General features: G+C 39.7%; 2 protein-coding genes across 8 annotated transcripts in view; one reads left to right on the top strand and one right to left on the bottom strand.

Moving 5' to 3' along the window:
* klhl21 (kelch-like family member 21) overlaps window positions 1–3,014 on the top strand; it is a 30,074-nt gene extending 27,060 nt beyond the window's left edge. Inside the window, exons 4-5 of the mRNA XM_048561292.2 lie at window positions 866–938; window positions 1,272–3,014. Of these exons, the coding sequence (XP_048417249.1) occupies window positions 866–938; window positions 1,272–1,577 (379 nt within the window). The 3' untranslated portion in view covers window positions 1,578–3,014. The remainder of the gene's footprint in view (window positions 1–865; window positions 939–1,271) is intronic.
* The window catches only part of zbtb48 (zinc finger and BTB domain containing 48), a 45,297-nt gene continuing 26,136 nt past the window's right edge, over window positions 519–19,679 (bottom strand). For 4 of the 7 annotated variants that reach the window (XM_048561287.2, XM_048561288.2, XM_048561285.2 and 1 more), the window contains 4 exons: window positions 10,173–10,309; window positions 9,115–9,279; window positions 8,408–8,496; window positions 4,130–7,314 (listed from right to left, as the gene is read on the bottom strand). In XM_048561287.2, coding sequence (XP_048417244.1) covers window positions 6,994–7,314; window positions 8,408–8,496; window positions 9,115–9,279; window positions 10,173–10,309 — 712 coding nt within the window. In that variant the 3' untranslated portion in view covers window positions 4,130–6,993. Of the gene's footprint in view, window positions 684–3,011; window positions 7,315–8,407; window positions 8,497–9,114; window positions 9,280–10,172; window positions 10,310–19,679 lie in introns of those variants that run through there. The other 3 variants (XR_007250479.2, XM_048561289.2, XM_048561290.2) reach the window with 3 other exon arrangements.

A 19,679-nucleotide genomic window follows, 5' to 3' on the forward strand; every position in this document is an offset into this window, starting at 1 on the left:
CACTGACCGCACTGCAGTCGGTCTGCAATTTCTGGGCTTCATGTTTGGTGAAATTTTCAACTGCAGTCTAAATGACCTTGACCTCCTTTCATCATCTATTTCTTGTTAACATGTAACAGCTGTGTCTGATTCTTGACAGCATTCAACACAGATGAATTCAGTTCATCGTTCCTATGCCATTTCTTTGAAAAAAAAAGAGCTCTCCCATTCTACTCCCCTGACCTTTCCTCACTATCCTTTTTCAAGTATTTAGGCAGGTTCCATTTTGAAAGTTGCTACTGAATCTGGCAGTAAAATGCAGATCACAACTCATTGTGTAGAAAGAAAAAAAAGTTTTCCTTGTCTCATTTTCTATATGGTCATCCAATGGATGGAGTCAGGAGCTGCTACACCACCTGCTGCTGTCAGCCACAGTCAAGCGTTCACCCAGTAAACAAGTGGACCTGAATAAGTTAGAGGCAGGGAGTTTATTTTCCAACATCAGTAACAACTGTTATCCAATCATGTTGTTTACTGCAGGAATTCCGATTCATATTAACTTTGTTTTCTTGCCAGGTTTCTTCCTTCCTTTTCTCTTGAAGCTTGCTTGGTTATAGTTCCACATGTGCCAGTACCTCTCTTCAAAAGTCTCCTGTCTAGTTGTGAGCCCAAATAGAGTATCAGTGGGCTATTGGATCACAGACCTGGAGGGGTTGTAACACAACACAAACTTTAACCTGAGTGGTAGGGATGCTAAAATACAAGGCATGGGTTGAAGAGCTTTACGTGGACTGTCTGTGAATGCATATTCTGTTATACTCGTGATTCTATCTTGGTGGTGTCTGGAGTGATTGCTAAACACATTCTCTTCCTCTTCTCTCCACAGGGATGATTCTTCAGAGGTTGATGTGTATAACCCAACAAAGAATGAATGGGACAAAATTCCACCCATGAATCAGGTACTCTGTGTGTCAAATCAGGTCACCTTTTGCACTAAATCTGAATTGACCAACCTCTGAGTCCCAGAAAGTAGTAGGAGCTGATCTGAGCAGAATAGGAGGAATAAGGAAGGGGAAAGCTGGGTGGTTGGAGGTGAGGTGGATGGCAAAGACTAGTGTACATCTGGATGAAGCTGGGAAGTGGCAAAACAATAAATTTGGAAAAATAAGTGAAAATTCTGAAACCAAGGATGCTGAAGGCTGAGGTATACCACTCCTTTTAGTTTCTTTGCAGAATAGGATGCTTCCCTATACTGAATCTGTATGTTCAACCTTTTTTTTCTTACATTGCAGGTCCATGTTGGGGGCAGTGTGGCTGCTCTGGGAGGGAAGCTGGTTGTGTCTGGCGGCTACGATAACACGTTTGAACTATCCGACATAATTGAAAGCTATGACTTTGAGACTGGTTGCTGGAGTGTAGTAGGACGACTCCCACAGCCCACCTTCTGGCATGGAACTGTTAGCATCTTCCGACAGTTCATGCCCACCGCCCAAGTTACCTTTGAAGGGACTCTGAACGACAACCATAACAATGAAATAAATGCCCTGAATCTAGCTCGGTATCGCAGACACCTTCATAATGAAAACCTCCGCCTATAGCACTGTTTAGACTGGAGACTGATATTGGCTACAGTGAAATCTGCTTGGATTCTCTCCAAAACCAGCAGATTTCTAACACATTACAAAAGCTCACCATCTAATTCTGGACTGGCACATGTCGATTGGACATTGTCCTTTCCCAGTTTATTTTAAAAATTGTCCCTGTTGGACCAAAAGCAGTCAATGCTCCCTGTTGAATTGGGTTTTGACTGAAATTGCTCAAATTAACACAACTGTGCCATTCATTGGCTGCTGTCGATGTTTAGTCTGGCAGGTTTCACTGTATCTGTTGACCGACTCTGTTAAGTTGGGAGATGTGACGATTTCGTCTTCTCCTATGGCCACATGCTTGTTGCTAAGCATTGGTTGTAAAAGAAAGACTTGCCTTTAAGTAATGCCAGATCACATCACAAAATGCTTCACTTGCAATTAATTTACTTTTGAAATGCAACAGTGTAAGAAAATAAGGCAGCCATTTTGTACACAGCGTGAACACATGAACAGCAACAAGGTTAATGCGGTATTACTGGTAATTTGAAGGATGAGTTTTGGAGAGAACCAGACAGCTAGAGAACTCTTTCATGTAGTCCTGTAGGATTCTTGAGGCTCTGATCTGCACAGGCAGATAGAGGTTGAGCACAAATACTATTTTGTGTTTCCTGTTTTGTTCCAGCCTGGAAAGTCAACTATGTTTTTACTGATTTTAAATTTGTTTTTATGACTGTGTTGGGATATTGTGAAGTACCAGGTGAACACCATGTGCTATTTACTGGGTTTTAATGAAGACATACAATTCAGTGTTTAATGTTTACGCAAAGTTGCAATGTGAGTTCCAGTTGGAAGGTATGCTAAGTCTGTAAAAGGATTTGCAATGACTAGCCCCAGAAAAAGCTTGCAAACAACCCTTTGAAGGTACTGATTGCTGCATTTTAAGGTTGGATCCAACCTGATTTTAAAATCTCTGACACTAAATGAGCAAATCTGTGCAGTGGAGAAAGCTTATTTGGAATGTAGAATTGGGGTCTTGCTGCCTTTGAGATGGTAAGTTGGTACTGGTGCACTTTAATCCTGTGGGATATGTTTTAAGTCGCCTCAAATTTGCTGCCCCATCACCAACCCCACCCTCTTCAGCTGTAGCAGGCTTGTTAGAATTTCACAAGGGTGGAAAATAATTCAGTTTTGGAAGGTAAAATACATATCAACGAATTCCAGTCCGTTTTCTAGAAACACTGCCAGCTTGTTCCAATATAGCTCGTCTATCCTCTCTGTTTCTGAGAGGACAGAGGGTATAGGATATACATATTTAGTTTTATACATATTTCTATTTATAAAATAGTAGAAATAGAGGGTTTGCAATTAAATATTCAAGAATCACGCATTCAAAATATGCTGCCAAATAGAAAGACATGGTTGTCCGTTTGCAATTTTTAGATATTCCCAGTATTATATTTTGAGTTAACTTGATATTTATTTCGTGTTCAATCCATTATTTGCTGCTGACATTGTTCCCAGTTCAATTGTTTGAAGTAATTTGTTCAGAAATACAGCAGTTCTATTTTTCTACATTTTCCCTTTTCCCCACTTCTACCCTGAAGGCACTGCCTCTCTGAGGCGTAGAACACAGCAGTGATTGCCTTTCGTACCCATCTCGACCATTCCTTGTGCATTTTGGCAGTTTATTTGGCTGCAGTCCGGACTGATGCTGTACTTGTCCAGCAAATACAACTGGCAACAATGGCCTGTTTTTTTTCCACTCCCCTCCTCCTTAGTCTGATATACACACCAAAGGATAGAATTCATGTCTTTTTTGTTCAGCTTAACTCAATTTGGATAAATTTTCGGTTGTTAGAGAATGGGTGGTTCCCTTTTTAAGTACATGTCTGAATCTGAACAAAATATCCATTTAATATTGAGTCTAAATACAGACAACTTGAAGGAGAAAATTGATATATTTTAGTTTTAAATGTAGGACATGTGGTTTTCCTTTCCAGATTCTGTGAATTCTAAACACTTCCTGGTTTTTTTTTTCCTGAGTTTTAATGCGTGTTGTTTTATTTGAGATATTGTGGCTTATTGTACACAAACATGTAGTTTACATTGAGAAGTTGTACAACACAAAATTCACTAAAATAAAATGTCTACTCTGAAGGAGTTAGCTTGGTTTGTTTTAGTCAGAATAGTTTAATACATACTTAATGTAGGATTTGTCTCTTTTAGTGCACTTGTGGATAAAATTCTCCTTTGTTGTCTCAGCATGAGCATGAAATAAATGTGAAGTGACTCCAATGCCATTTCCATTGAGAAAATATTTGTATATTTGTTCCATTATTTCATTCTCGAGTGTAGTGCCTTTTTATGGTTATCAAACGCAGCAACTATTTTTTACACTGCAAGATCGATTGCAAGCAACAACCAGTTAATCTATTATTTTTGTTGCTGATTAAGTAGCATGTTGCTCACCGCACGTTGATCATTCCTTGGTCATCTTTGAGCACCGCCACATGATCTTTTGGAAGATAAAAATAACTCAGCCAGCATTTCTGTTTATGTTGTCTGTCACTTATTTAGATGCTGGAAACAGGCTTGGGCTGCATTGATGTCCGATGGCACGCTCTCCTTCCAATGAAGGTGAAACTTTGATTGAGGCTCTAGGAGGTTGCTTGTGACCTGTGGAATGGAGGGGAAATGGAGAAAGTTGTGTTTTTTTTTCCACGTGGACAGTAAACTTCTGGTCAGAATAATAACTTCCTGCAGGGATCTACAAACTTTTTTTCGAACACCCTATAATTTCTGTCAATAACTTTGCCAGACAAATTTGCCATTACTTCTATATCTCAATCCAGCCTCTTTTTCGTTGTTTGTCTATTGCTTTACCATTTGAGTATTCAGCTGCATTAAGAGATACTATATTCTTGAATAAAAATGCTGAATGAATACACCTGTATGTATGCATGTATCTAGGATTTCTTCTGCTGGTTTTTTTTTTGGTTTTCCACAATATGCAGTAATTTTGCTTTTGTCTTTAGTGTTTAATTCAAAAGCCAGCAATATTCATCTTTAAAGCTCTATTCCAATTTTTTTTATTGTAATCAATCAGAAGTTAATTCTCATCTCTCCATAGATACTACCAGATATCCAGGATTTCATGTTCTAATGCTATCTTTCTGTATTATTGTTTTGCAGGTTGAGTACGTGATCAGTAGATGGCAGTGACACCCACAATGTCAGTATGGTTGTTATCTGGCTGAATCTTGAGGTGTCACCCTGCAGTTAAGTTTGCTGGCAAGCCCAATGAAAGAAAACAATGCCCACATAAGAATTCCTCACCTATCCCTAATTACTTTTGAACCTAGTAACTTGTTAGGCCACGTAAAGGCAAACGGGTCAACGTGTAGGCCAGACCAAGAAAGAACAGGTTTGCCTGCCTTTTATGGAGTACTTTTCCAATGTTGACACTGCATGGGGATAAGGAGAAAGGGCTAATTTTCTCCACTGGTTGATGACGTTGTCCAACACAAGGAAGGTAGTAGTGATTGTTTTGAGATTAATCTTGATCCAAGGACATCACTGCAGGAGTTCCTTAACATAGATATTTTCTAGTCACCCTGTTCAGAGATGTTATTACACATCTTTGGAGCAGATGGGACTTGAACCCAGGCCTTAGGCATCAGAGGTAGGGTCATTATCACTCTATCACAAGAGCCTACATAGTTCTTTTACAGGTACTGTTCTAGACCCAAATATCTTCAGCTTCATTCTCAAGTGTCCTTCCTTCCATCATAAGGTGCAGAATTGGAAATGTTCAAAGATAATTGCACACTGTCCAATATCATTTGCAGCTGTTCAATAATGAAGCAGTTCACACCCAGAGGCAGCAAGATCTACACTATACTTGAGCTTGATCTGATAAATAAGGTTTTACAAGTATATGGGCCAAATGCTGGAAAATGGGATTAGATTAATTTAGGACATCTGGTTGGCATGTTGTGTTGGACCAAAGGGTCTATTTCCATGCTGTACAGCTCTACAACTAAATTGTATGTCAAACTTTGGAATCATATTATTCCAGTTAGGTTCAATACACCTGACTCTTTGCAGATTGTGGGTTGCATCTGTAAAGTACAAGCTACCCAGAAAATTTGGAAATGTTCTTCCTGGACAGTGTCTGGAGTGAGATATGGCTGGTATAACAATCTTCCTGATCTACGCCAAAATGGCAATAGCATTTGCATCATGCAAGCACTAGGCCGTGACTCTCTCCAACGAGAGAGAGAGAGAGAGAATCCACTGAAGAGAGTGATGAAATAGTATCCATTTGCCTGTATGGATGTGACTTCAACAACACTCAAAAGTTTGACACCATCCAGGAAAAATCAGCCCCTTGATTAGCACCCCATTCATTCCCTCTGCTGCTAATACACATTTATAATGGCATGTGCCATGAACAGGTTGCACTGTAGCAACTCCCCAAGCTTCCTCCAACAGCACTTTGCAAACCCATGATCTTGACCACCAAGAAGGACAAGGGCAGCAGGTACATGGGAATACCACACCTGCAATTATCCTGACTTGGAACAATGTAGCTCCTTGTTTACTGTGGATATTAAAATCCTGGCATTCTCTTTGAAACAAGTGCTTTAAGTGTACTTGCATTATTAGATGGACCACAATGGTTCAAAAGGCCGTACACCACCACCTTCTTTAAAGTAATTATTGATGGGTAACAAATGCTGGCCTTACCTGTGATATCCACACCCCATTAAAGAAATTTTAAAAACCAGGTCATTAACACATTGCAGTTTTTGGGATCTTGTTGTGCGCACTGGATGATTGCTTCCCTATGACAGTGACTTAATTTGAAGTGCTTTGCAATGTCCTGAAGACATGAAAGGCACTTTTTTAAAAATTCCAATTTGTCTTTTCACACAGCAATATTTCACGATTTGCTAGATGAGCAGTTCTGTGCTTGTTGAAATTCTGGTTAAACAGGGAATGTGGGCTAGGCCCAGAAAAGCCACCACTGCTCATTTTTGAATAATTACATAGAACAATACAGCGCAGAACAGGCCTTTCGGCCCTCGATGTTGTGCCGACCTGTGAACTAATCTAAGCCCCTCCCCCTACATTATCCCATCATTATCCATATTACAACGTATCTTCAAAATCTCTGAGCGTCTGTGTTAATGTTTCACCTGATAAATGGTACTTGGGAAAAGGCAGTACTCCCTCCTCACTATACATTGCAAGTTGGGGTTACATAGCCAATTCGGGGGAGGGGCTGAGTGGACAAAATATACAGGGAAGGTTGTGTTGATCAGTGACTACTTAGAAACTCCACTTTATTTTATATATTTTACAAAGCAAGAGTCAATTATTTGTTTGAGGTTCTGACCCCATTTTCAGGCAATAGGTTCTTTTATATCTTGACTATGGTGACCTCTTCAACGTACATGTCTGTCATACCAATGGACAGCTCCACATTCTCTTGCAGGTGATAACTCCCAATGCCTGTGAACCTATGAGATAAGAGTTCTGGGGTTTCAGTGCACTGAGTAGTCTTTGTGGCTGTGGTGGATAGGACCTGGTCTGGTAGGCTGGCTGTCCGTGTTGCTGTGTTTGTGTCACTCTCTGCACTTTCCTCTTTCTCATCTGTGATGATCAGGTTGCGTAACCTTCGCTGGCGGGGGTTGTAATTTTCTACCCGCCCATGAATCTCCATGTGTCGCCTCAGGTGAGCCTGCATTTGAGCAAAACGCACATCAATGGTGAGCAGAGTGTCAAACAGAAATTTGCTTTTACGTTTTTAAACTTAGTCTCACAGTAGTGTTACTAAACAAAGACTGTTATAGAGCTGCACAAGAAGTTGTTAAGGCAGTTCACCAAAAGCTTGATTAAACTGGTAGGTTTTGAGGAGCATCTCACAGGGGAAAAGGTGCTTAGATTTAGACAGGGAATGCCAGGGCTTTGTTCCTATACAGCTGAAGGACCAGATGCCAACAATAAGACACAGTAATTCGGAAATGGACAAAGGTTAGACTGGATAATACAGCGTTCTGAGGATTGTAGAACTGGAAAAGCATTTGAGCTGGAGAGGGATGGGGAAATGGAAGGATTTAAACTCTATATTGAGTGGTCTGAGTCAGCCTTAGACAGTTGCCTGGGAAACAGATGAAATTGGTAGCTATGAAGCAGTATGAGAGGCAGGAGCTGAAGATAAATGGCTTGTGGAGAATATCAAAGCCATGAGAGGACAACCAGAATAGGAAATTTAAAACACAGGAATTCTGATAAATGTACTGCCCTAAAACGATCCTATTTTCTGAAACTAGCCTGTCTTCCATTCTGTTCAGTTCTAGCATTTTTTACTTATGTTTACAAAGAAGACATTATTCTGTGACATTCATCACAGCTAGTGATTTTAAAGTTGCTGCTTAGTGACACCTTACTGTAAGCTGTTCTAAATGGGTCCGGAGATTTAATGTGAGTTAATGTCAGAGAAATTGTAAAACAACAAAAGGCTCCTGTTCGGCCCAATCAATCCTTGCCAGTGTTCATATTTCACATGAGCCCATCTCCCATCCCTTATCACAACCTATGTGCAAAATCTTCTGTTCCTTTCTGATCTAGATTCTCCTTAAATTACTCTCCTATTCACAACTCTATATAGTTAGTCATAGCAGATTTCTTTGGCTGGCAGTACTCGTCTCTTCCTCTCGTTACCTCAACAATCTCTTTGGCTGATTTCAATATTGGGAGAATTCAATAGTATTTGCAGAACTAAAATGCAAATTTTATATTTTAAAATCTGATCAATAGATGAAGGGTCTCACCTGTCGAGTGAATTTATAGCCACATTCACTGCACTCAAACTTCCTCACCCCTTTGTGCCTCCCCACATGTACACGCAACTGATCAATGGCTGAAATGAAGCAACAGATCAATTAGTTAAATTTAGCGACAACATTCATCAACTATGCTTCTCTTTCTCACCATTCCTCAAATGTTCAAAGGAGGGGGTGACTTTGTTTCAGGTAGAGTTCTGCAGGAGCTGGGTACACTCGGGCACACCGGGTTATTCTTGGACTTGTTCAGTCGTGCTTCTATTTTGGTGTTCTTACAAGTTTCAGCTCCACTTTCCTGTCCACTCCTCATGTCCCTTAATTTGGAGAGACCAAAAATCTGTTCATCCCAACCAGAACTGAATTGGAAGATGAGTTTGAGTGAGACTGTGGAATCACAGTGGCTGGGAGAGAGTTCATAACTGTCCCTCCTGCAACATTCCAAATGAAGATTCAAGCAAGAATCACTCGTTTGCAACTGGGAACTCTGACAAATTCCCCCAAGTTGATGGCAGTAAGAAAAGAAATGCAAAAAAAAACTAGCTGCCCAGATTGCAAATTAAAATTTAGTTATGTTGTTAATACCAGCCAGTCTGTATTCAAGTCCATTTTCACTGATGGAGTAAAGTTCTTAGAACTTGTTAGGAAAGGCTAGGGAAACAAAATATTGCCTTACCATGCTATATACGAAACATTACCTTTAAAAGTTTTGCCACAGATATTGCAGTAATGTGGCCGCCCTTCCTGATGTTTGCTGGCCATGTGACGATGGAGAGGACCCCTCTCTGTAAAGGTCTGGCTACAGACCTGACAGCTGAATGGCCGTTCACCTGTGTGAGTCCTGTTGTGTTTGTCCAAGCTCGCTGGAACAAAAATCAAAATAGAATCTTCAGTAAGTCACTTGATTTGACTTCATCTCATTGATTATGTCTTCATCTCATGTTTTAACCATCAGCTGCTCTCTCTATCCCAAAGTGATTGAACTGAGTGTTTTCTACTTAACCCAGGCTAGTGAAATCAAAGCCCACGACTGTCACTTACCCTCTTTTGGCAAAGACCTCATTTTCTGGCAACAACCTGACAAGATCAGTTAATTTCACCTTGTGTCCTGTCTTTAAAAGTTGATTTAACCTTACTCATTACCTGTGATACATGTAATCTGTGGAATTCTTCTCAGACAGCAGTGAATTTTTGAATATATTCATGTCTGTATATATTCTCATGCAACAAGGGAGATCAAGGATTATGAGGGACAGATAGGTGTTGACACCACAATCAGATCAACTGTAATCGTATTGAATATTTGAGTGGACTCAAGGGGCCAAATGGCCTACTCCTGCTCATTCTTCTGCAAAGGACATTATGGAGCAATCAGATTTTGAAATGATGATCTGACAGCTTTATTTTTACCAATATCAGCTAATATAGTTAGGCCTATTGTAGAGAAGGTATTATTACCTAGCCTGGAGTGCATAAGCAGAGGGTTGTTGGATAACTGGCTGCCTATGTGCCAATCCAGGAATATTATCCAACTCCGAATTCTGTCTCCTACACTTAGACCCCAGTGCTGCACTAAGACGGCAGACAACTCAGCAGAGGTCGGGGAAGGCAACACTGTATGGTATTGGCGCAGAACCAGTTGATCAGTCTACCATTTCTACCCTCACCAAGAGAATTTTGTATAGGTTCCTCTGTTACGGAGCTGTAAACACTCAAAGACCCAAGCTTCATATAACTTATGGAGGCAACTGCCCACCTTGAATCCTGAAGGTTTTCCCACATAAATGGCATTGGAAGGGCTTCTCGCCCGTATGTGTCCGTCGATGGACGTTCAGGTTCCCCTTCTGTGTAAATCCACGGTTGCAGAATTCACAAATGTATGGCCGCTCATTCCTATAGCAGAGGTACAAAAACAAAGTGAACATGATTCCTTTTCCCCACCACACATTACATATTCTTTACAATCTGAACAAACATCACTAAAACAAACTCTCTGGTCATAGTCACATTGGTGGTTGTGGGAGTTTGCTGCATCCAAATTGACTGCCATCTTTCCCATTTAAAATAATGACAAAAGTTCTTTGAGAGCAAAAATCGCTTTGGGAAGTTTGGAGCTTTAAAAAGGAAAAAAAAATTGCTTTTCAAAACAAGATTGGTCAATATTGTGTCTCTCAACAGAAAAGTCAACACATGTATAGGTATCTCAAAAGATTATTACAGCACCATTGGTTCTGCCAAAGCGCGATAGCTGTGTTGCTGTGCAACATTGTGAAATTAAAAAAATGGCACTTATAGAAATAACGGGGCCTATGGGAAAAGCAGGGTTAGGGCAGACAACCAAAAATATCACCCAAAATCACTCAAAAACCTAACACAAAAGATAGTAGTTTGAATAAATGTTTAATTCATACTGAATGAAATAAAGTTAACACTTTACTTTGAAAAATGTAAAGATGACTTGATGGGGGAGGAGATTTTGAGGTTACTCTGTTGTTAATGCAGGAGTTGGGGGTCATCACTATTGTCACTGGCACCACCTTCAGCTGCAGCTGTGGTTGCAGGGTTAGGGTGAAAAGTAGTTAATCCAGAAGTGGATGGCTGTGGTTCATTGTCTTCTGACTGTTTCTAGGGTGTTGTCTTAAAAAAGACATTAGTTTTGCTGCTTTGCCTTTCTTTCACAAGTAAGTGTTCATAAGAGTGTCAAATAAGACCTTATTCTGTGAACTGCTATCCTGCTGCGTTCTACATTGTAATCGCTGTCCTCTAAGGGCTGCAACTGCTTCTCAATTTCCCTCAGTAAAGAAGACAAAACAGATGTAGAAAACTCTCCTGGTGCTGCAGCCTGAACTTCATCTTCATCTCCAGCTTTCACTTGCCCCTCATTGACAGGATATGGTAAATCAGCTGTAGAGAGGACTTCACCGTGGGACGCAAGCAGCTCTTAAACATCTTCATTCCACTTCTTCAAATCCAAATTACTTTGCAAGATCAACACAATGCTCTTTGATTCTTGGGAGCTCCACTGATGGATCAAAGCCTTTAAAATCTTGAAAGAAGTCTGGGAGAAGCTTCCGCCAAACTGCATGCAAGCAGTCCTTACTGACATTACCCCAGGTCTCCACAGTAATGTTAATTGCATTCTTGGTGTTAAAGCTCTTCCAAAATTGAAGAACACTGTTCCTGTCCCCCTCAGTGACTGCAATAAGCCTCTTAAATGTGCACCTAAATAATTAGCTTTAAAAGCTGCTATTGCACCCTGGCCCATAGGATGAAGGAGAGACTCTTTTGACGCAACATTGCATGTTTTAAAGACAAAGCCTGTGAAACAATCATGTGATGCCAGCGCGGAGACTCTTTTGGCGCTAACACAGTGCAACCTCAGGACAAAGCCTGGAAAATGATCATGTGATGTTGACGCATACTCCTCCACATACTGATGGCACCGTGTTACAGAAATAGCAATTCCTTATTCGTCAGTTGTGTTATTGCCAATTCACGTTGCCGGAATATATAGCAGCACCAACTATACTGGTGATATACCCTCTTTAAAGAGTCCTTGTTATAAACTTTCCCATTTCTCAAACAACTGTTCCTGTACTTTAGACAAAAAAACCCTCAATATACCCAGATGTACTTCAGCTAAGGGAAAGAAAGGAAATGGGAAAATGTCAGGAATAGGAATTAGGGAACAGATCCCCTATTTGGGAAGCTGAAATGAAGGGACTAAACCCTTCAATTCCACCAATAACGATTCACAGAACCATGCAGCCATTTGCCACCTCATACCTGTGCTAGCACTTTGAAAAAGGTATCCAATCAATTCCATATCCTGGCTGCTTCTTTATGTGTATGCAAATTTTAACTGTCTAGGAATGTATCCCATTCCCTTTTGAAAGTTTTTATTTAATCTTTTTTCTAACAGCCATTCAGGAAATGTATTCCAGATCAGAATAAATCACCATGGAAAGTGATTTGATATCCCATCTGCTTCTTTTGTCAATCATCTTAAAGCCAAGTTATTATATTTTAATAACTTAATTAAAATGTTTAACAATGTATGTTCTGGAAATTCTATTGTAATTCTGTCAACTTTTGATTGTTGCAATGTCTTTGTCAATGATATCGTGTTCCAGGCACTGTCCTCTGTCAAAGCAGCAACATCTCAAGCAGAAATTCAAACTAACAATCTCTTGAAAAGTCTCAACTAATGTTTACGAAGAGGAATTGACTTACCACCTAAAATATCAAACTGAGGATCGCAGATATTGTCTGAAAGTGTTGGCCATTTGGCTTATGACTGCTAGTCTGTCATGTGCAGTACAGTGTTGTGAAGTTGGGTAGAGTATTTGTGAATTGGAAGGCAGGTCATTAGGATTTGATGTTTGTAAAATGATAAGGGGAACGAGTGTGTGGTCCCTTTAAAAGATTATTTGTTTTAGGCTTGGACATTTAAAAAAAGTCTGCAGGCGGCAGCAGATGCACAGAGTTCTTAAAGTTGAAACGTATCAAAATGCTGTACTGTTAGCATTTTTAGCAAGAGAATTGGTTTTTGAATTTAGCCAATTAATTTAAACCAGGCCCTAGATTCCAAAACCTAACGAAATTTAAGTTTATTGGTTTGACAGCCTCAGACCAATCCTACTGTAAGAAATTAATTGGTCATCAAGGGTATAAAAGAAGAGGTCATTTGAAAATTGGGGTGAGTGTCAACTGTCATCTGCCAACAGTACAGCTCTCAGCTATAAAAGAAAGAATCAGACTCTCACAGAATTCTCGAAGCTCTCAGAAAATCAACACCTAAACTAAAGATACAGCAGCAATCTTAGCTAGCAGTCCAGAGACAAGAATTCAACAGAGAAAGGGGTTCCTGAGATGGCATGGAACATTCCAGAAAACTTAATCTAGCTGTAATTTTGAGAGCCCATGTTTTAGTTTATTTTTCTCATTACTTTGATTTATGTAAGTGGGACTTGTAAAATTTATTGGAACAGCATACCATTAGAATCTTGTTATTCAGGAATAGTTAGTAGTTAAGGAGGAATTGTTAATAGTTCTGTTGGTTCGTTTATTGTTACCGTTAGATAAATAAATTGTTACTTACTGATTATAAAGTGAGTATCAGGGATTTCTTTCATTTAATCCTTCCTTTATGATAGATAGGGCGGGTGGAAGTGAGAGACAGGTTATATCAACTTTCACACTTCCTTTAATAGATAGGAGGCAAGGCAAGCTTCTCTGGATGTATCGGTTTTAGTTATCAGAGGGGGGTCGACCTCTCCTTCCTAACACATTGGCAGCTCAAGTCCAGGGTCTGGCTGGTTCGTGTACTGGGAACTGAATGGATTTGGACAGATTTGAACAGATTTTGGGTACAAAGGTCCCAGCAGATTTAAACAGAGTTGGGGATTATGGTCCTAGAACTTTAGAATAAAACTCAAGTCGAAGTGGAAAATCTGTTTAATTTTGGTTACTTGTGGTTGGTTAAATCAAAAGTGAAGGAATGACTCTTAGCAATGTTAAGACGTTCATAGATTTATATCATAGAATCCCTACTGTGTGGAAACAGGCCCTTTGGCCCAACAAGTCCACACCGAACCCGAGAGCATCCCAGCCAGACCGATTCCCCTATAAACTACCTAATCTACACATCCCTGAATACTACGGGCAATTTAGCGTGGCCAATCCACCTACCCTGCACATCTTTAGACTGTGGGAGGAACTCGGAGCACCTGGAGGAAACCCACGCAGACATGGGAAGAATGTGCAAACTCGACGCAGACCAAGGGGGGAAATGAACCCGGGTCCCTGGCGCTCTCAGGCAGCTGTGCTAAGCACTGAGCCATTGTGCCACTCAAAAGCATACTGCACCTGGTATTCCCAGGCAGTCTCCCATCCTAATGCTAACCAGGCCCGAGTCCACTTAGGTTCCGAGCTCGGTCATTTTCAGACTAGTAAGGCCTGAGGTTTTGGGGTTTGCGGATGTTTACCCAACTTTGCCAAGAAAATTTAGAAAGACAGAGAACGAATATACTTTTGGACTCAACAAAGAGGCTAGATTTGGGTTTAACTAGGGATAAGAGGAAAGCTGAAATTGTAAAGGAGTTAGTCAAGCATGTAGGTATACCAGAGAAACAAGCAAGTGCAGTAGAGATAGAAAAAACAAATGTGAAAATTCAACATTTGGAGTTAGATAGAGAAAAAGAGAGCGAAGAAAGGGAACTGAAACAGTATGTATTATGGTTACAAACAGAGGAAAGAAAAAGAGAAAGGGTAAAAGAGAGATGAAATGGAGAAAGAGAGTTTGAAATTGGAAATTGCAAATTAAACAGGAAAGTCAATTTTGAAAAATGGAAATGAAGTTGGAAGTTAGGCTTAGTGAGGAGGAGAGTGATGATGAGTAAACTCATTGCAGCCAAAGACCTGCTAGGGATATATACAAATAATTACAATAAATACAAATACAAATATCAAAACATTACCAAAATTTGATGAAAAAGAATGTAGAAGCCTTTTTCATTTCTTTTGAGAAATTGGCTAACCAGATGAATTGGCCAGAGACTGTGTAGGTAACCTAATTCAGACCAAGTTGGTAAGTAGGGCTAGTGAGGTGTTTGCAATGCTGTCAGATGAGATGTCAAGAGAATATGAAGAAGTAAAACAGGCCTCAGGTGTTTCTACTGTAATAGATGGTGGGACACAAAGTCACAGTGCTGGTGGATTAAGAGAGGCACTGGGAAAAAGGATGGCCAATTCATCTGGTTATTCAGAGATTTGGGAGCTGGTCAGTCCCTAATAGTAAGAGATTTGCACTCCTCCTGAAATGTTACCCAAGAAACTGATAATCTGTGGAATAAATGGAGCAAGATTTAGCATACCCCGATGTAAGATAAGGCTGGAAAGCCCAGTAAAGACTGGGGAAGTGACAGTGGGAGTCATTGAAAAAGTGTCTAGACCAGGAACACAGTTTGTTCTTCGGAATGACCTAGCCGGACCAAAGGTGGGAATGATGCCACTGTAGTTGAGAAGCTGAAAGAAAACCAGGGAACTAAAGAGTTAGAAGAAAAATACCCTGGAAATTTTCCATATTGTGGGGTGACAAGATACCACAGTCATAACTTAAAGCAAGAGGGGAAAACCGAAGAGAAAGACAAAGGAGTTGACGTCCAACTAGCTGACATCCGGTTTGACAAAATGGTAAAGGAAAAAAGGAAAGGTGTTTAGTTCTGAAAAAACTAATGGAGTTACAACAAAAAGATGAAACAATAAAAGATTTATATCATAAAGCCTATTTGGAAAAGGAATCAGAATGTATTTCAGAATGTTATTACATTCTGGATAGAATCCTATGGTGGAAATGGAGACCTTGGCAGGTTAGTGCAGAGGAGAAATGGGCAGAAGTTCAGCAGATTGTTTTACCAGTAGTGTACAGACAGGAAGTATTGCAGGTAGCACACAAATTACCTGTAGGAGGTCACCTAGGAGTGTGGAAGACTCAGGCTAAGATACAGAAGCATTTCCATTGGCCTGGATTGCATAAAACTGTGGTTGAATTTTGCCATAACTTTCATACATGTCAGATGGTAAGATTGCCACAGGCAGGAATAAAACCAGGACCTTTGCTGCCAATTCCTGCATTTGAAGAACGTTTCGTTTGGGTTATGATTGATTGTATAGGCCCCCCACTTAAAACCAAAAGTGGAAAACAGTATTTGCTAACAATAATGGATGTGTCTACCAGATTTCTGGGGGCAATTCCATTATGGAGTGTCAAGGCAAGAAGGTTGTAGAGGAGTTGCTTGTTTTCTTTTCCTACTACCCAGGGAAATTCACCCAGACCAAGGGTCGAAATTTACTGTCAAACTATTTAAGGTGTTCATGGATAGTTTAGGCATCCAACACTTTAAATCAAGTGCTTACCATCCTGAGACCCAGGGAGCACTGGCAAGGTGGCATCAGACCCTAAAGCTATGCTGAAGGCTTATTGCCAGGATTACCTGAATGATTGGGATAAAGATATCCTATTTCTATTATTTGCTATCAGAGATGCTCCAAATGAATCAGCTCAGTTTACTCCATTTGAATCGATATTCTGTCAGGAAGTAAAAGGTCTTTTTAAAATTAGTTAAAGAAAAGTTGATAAGTTCGAAGTCAGAGGTCTCACAGTTGGATTATGTATCTGAAGTGAGAGAACAATTAGGTAAATTAGCTGGACAACATTTGAAGGTGGCATAGCATCAAATGAAGCAAGAAGCAGATAAGAAATCTAAAATTTGCTCATGGTAACAAAGTATTGGTGTCGTCATCAGTGCTAGGAGATCCCTTCAAAGCGAGGTGTAGTGGTTCCTATCAGATTGAGAAAAAGTTATGTCAGATGAATTATCTGGTAAAGATGCTGGATAGGAAAAAACGTTCCGCAAACATTTCATTACCGTGCTGGATAACATCCCCAGTGCAGCTTCTGATGACGCGTCAGTGTGTTTTCCCGCCTGGTTTTTAAACTCTGGGGTCCGTTGCGATGGATTGCCTCACTCCCAGGTTTCCTCTATAATGGAACGTATATGGGGTCGAGTTCAATGTGTTTATTAATAGCATGCTTTGTGGAGTGCCATGCTACCAGGAATTCTCGTGCTTATCTCTGCCTCACCTGTCCCAGGATCTTGGTGTTGTCCCAGTCGAAGTTATGGTTCTCCAGGCTGGTAAACACACCAACGCGTCATCAGAAGCTGGTTAGCGAGCATGATAACGAAACCTCTGTGGAACAACAACCCAGCTCAGCCAGCCAACCAACCACAACACCCACAACCTGAGCTACAGATCTACTCCAAAACTCAAATCCACATGACTTGGATTTTGATCTACCTCAGAATTAATTGAATAATGAGGAACTCCTTAAAGAATGGGATAGGGTAGTAAGCTATCCATCTCAGGAAAAGATAACTGAATTGAAAGACTTCTTGTAACACCATGAGGACATATGCAGAAATAGAATGGGGAGGACTAATATTATAGTACATGAGGTGGACGTAGGGAAGGCTGTTCCAATAAAACAACACCCTTATAGGTTTAATCCTCTCAAAATAGCACAGGTACAGATGTAAGTGAAAGCGATGCTCCAAGAAGACATTGTTGAGTGAGTCAAAGTGAGCGGAGTTCGCCAAATGTGTTGGTTCCCAAACGTGACAGTATTCAACAATTCTGCGTAGATTATTGGAAGTTTAATGCCATAACTAAATCAGACTTGTGCCCAAATCAAGGCTGGAGAACTGTCTGGAAAATGTTGGAAAAGCTACTTACATCACAAAGTTGGACTTACTTCATGGTTACTGGCAAGTATCTTCGTGGGAGAGAGTGAAAGAAGTTTCTGCTTTTGTAACCCCAGATGGGCTATATCAATTTAAAGTAATGCCCTTTGGAATGAAGAATGCACCAGCCATATTTTAAATACTTATGAACAGAGGTGTGGCAGGATTGACTATTTGAGCTGTCTATGTAGATGACTTAGTGATCTTTAGCCACTTGAAAAAATCACATGGCGCACTTGGCAGAGCTTTTTGAGAGGCTACAGAAGGCAAAGTTGGTCATAAATTTGGAAAAAACAGACTTTGTGAAGGCGGAAGTGACATTCTTATGGCACAACATTGGACAAGGAAGGATGACACCGAGGAACGTGAAGACGAAGACCGTTGAGGAATTTTCAAGACCAGCCTCGAAGAAAGAGGTGCTATGATTTTGGGACTGTGCAGATTCTTTCGGAGGTTTGTACCAAACTTTAGTAGCATGGTGGCACCACTGATGGATTTGTTGAAGAAAAACAAAGTTTTGGTGGACAAAACAATGCCAAGAGGCATTTGAGAATTTAAAAGCAGTGCTAATCACCAAGTTAGTCATGCCAAATTTCTTCAAACCTTTTGAAGTTACTATTGACATGAGTGATGGTTGAAGCTGTGCTATTACAGTGGGATGATGGTGGGATTGAAAGGCCAATTGGTTTTTTTAAAAAAACTCAACATTCACCAGAGAAAATATTCAAATGTTGAAAATGAGTTATTCAGTTTGGCACTGGCCTTAATGACATTTTAATGTTTATGTTGCAAACAATATATTGGAGATGGTTACGTACACTGATCACAATGTGTTGACATTTTTGGAAATATTTAAAGATAAAAAAACCAGACTATTTCATTGGAGTCTTACGTTGCAAGCATTTATATTACAGACTGTGCATGTTACAAGTTGTAAAAATGTAATTGCAGATGCATTATCACAGGTTTGAAGGAAAAATGTATATAGAGGATAGAAATGGTAATGTTCAATGTTATTTATTTATATAGAATTAGTACGAACTGTGTAACTCCAGATTAATGACCTATGGATTTAGTAATAATGGTGTTACGATTTAGGGAGAGAAAAAAAAAAGCCATCTTTTCATCATGACAGTTCTTTTTTTTAAGGAGTTGTGTGTTGTAAAATTGGATAGAGTATTTGTGGATTGGAAGGCAGGATGTTAGAATTTGATGTTTGTAAAATAATAATGGAGAACAGTGTGTGGACCTTTTTAAAAGGATGATGCATTTTTTAGGCTTGTAGATTTTAAAGAAAATGTCTGCAGGTAGCAGCAGATGCACATACAATTTGTTTCAATTTCAAGAATTGTATCAAAAGGCTATACTGTTAGCAGGCAAAACTGCATTTTTACCAATACACCAGGTTTTTGAATTTAGATAATTAATTTAAATCAGACCCTAGATACCAAAACCCAACTAAATTTAAATCTGATGGTTTTGACGACATAGGACATTAGGTCATGAAATTATTAGGTCATCAAGCGTATAAAAGAAGTCATTTGAAAATCAGGGTGAGAATCAACTGTTATGTGCCAAGAGAACAGTTCTGTGCTCTAAAAGAAAAAGTCACTGCCTCTCACAGAATTCTCTAAGCTCTCAGAAAATCATCATCTCAACTAAAGATACAAAGGCACTCTTAGCTAATATTCCTGACACAGGAATTTAACAGGAGTGAGTGTACAGAGCATTCTTCAAGACTTATCCTAGCTGCAATTTTGAGGGTCTAAGTTTTAATTTATTTTTCTTATTACTTTGGTTTATATTAGTGGGAATTATATTTATTGGCACAGCAAACCATTAGAATTTTGTCTATTCAAGAATAGTTAGTAATTTAGGGGGACTTGTTAATAGTTCTGTTAATTCATTTATTGTTAGCATTAGATAAATAAATTGTTACTTGTAGATTATAAACTGAGTAT

This window comes from Stegostoma tigrinum, chromosome 28 (assembly GCF_030684315.1).
Source record: "Stegostoma tigrinum isolate sSteTig4 chromosome 28, sSteTig4.hap1, whole genome shotgun sequence".
In the NCBI taxonomy this organism is placed as follows: domain Eukaryota; kingdom Metazoa; phylum Chordata; class Chondrichthyes; order Orectolobiformes; family Stegostomatidae; genus Stegostoma; species Stegostoma tigrinum.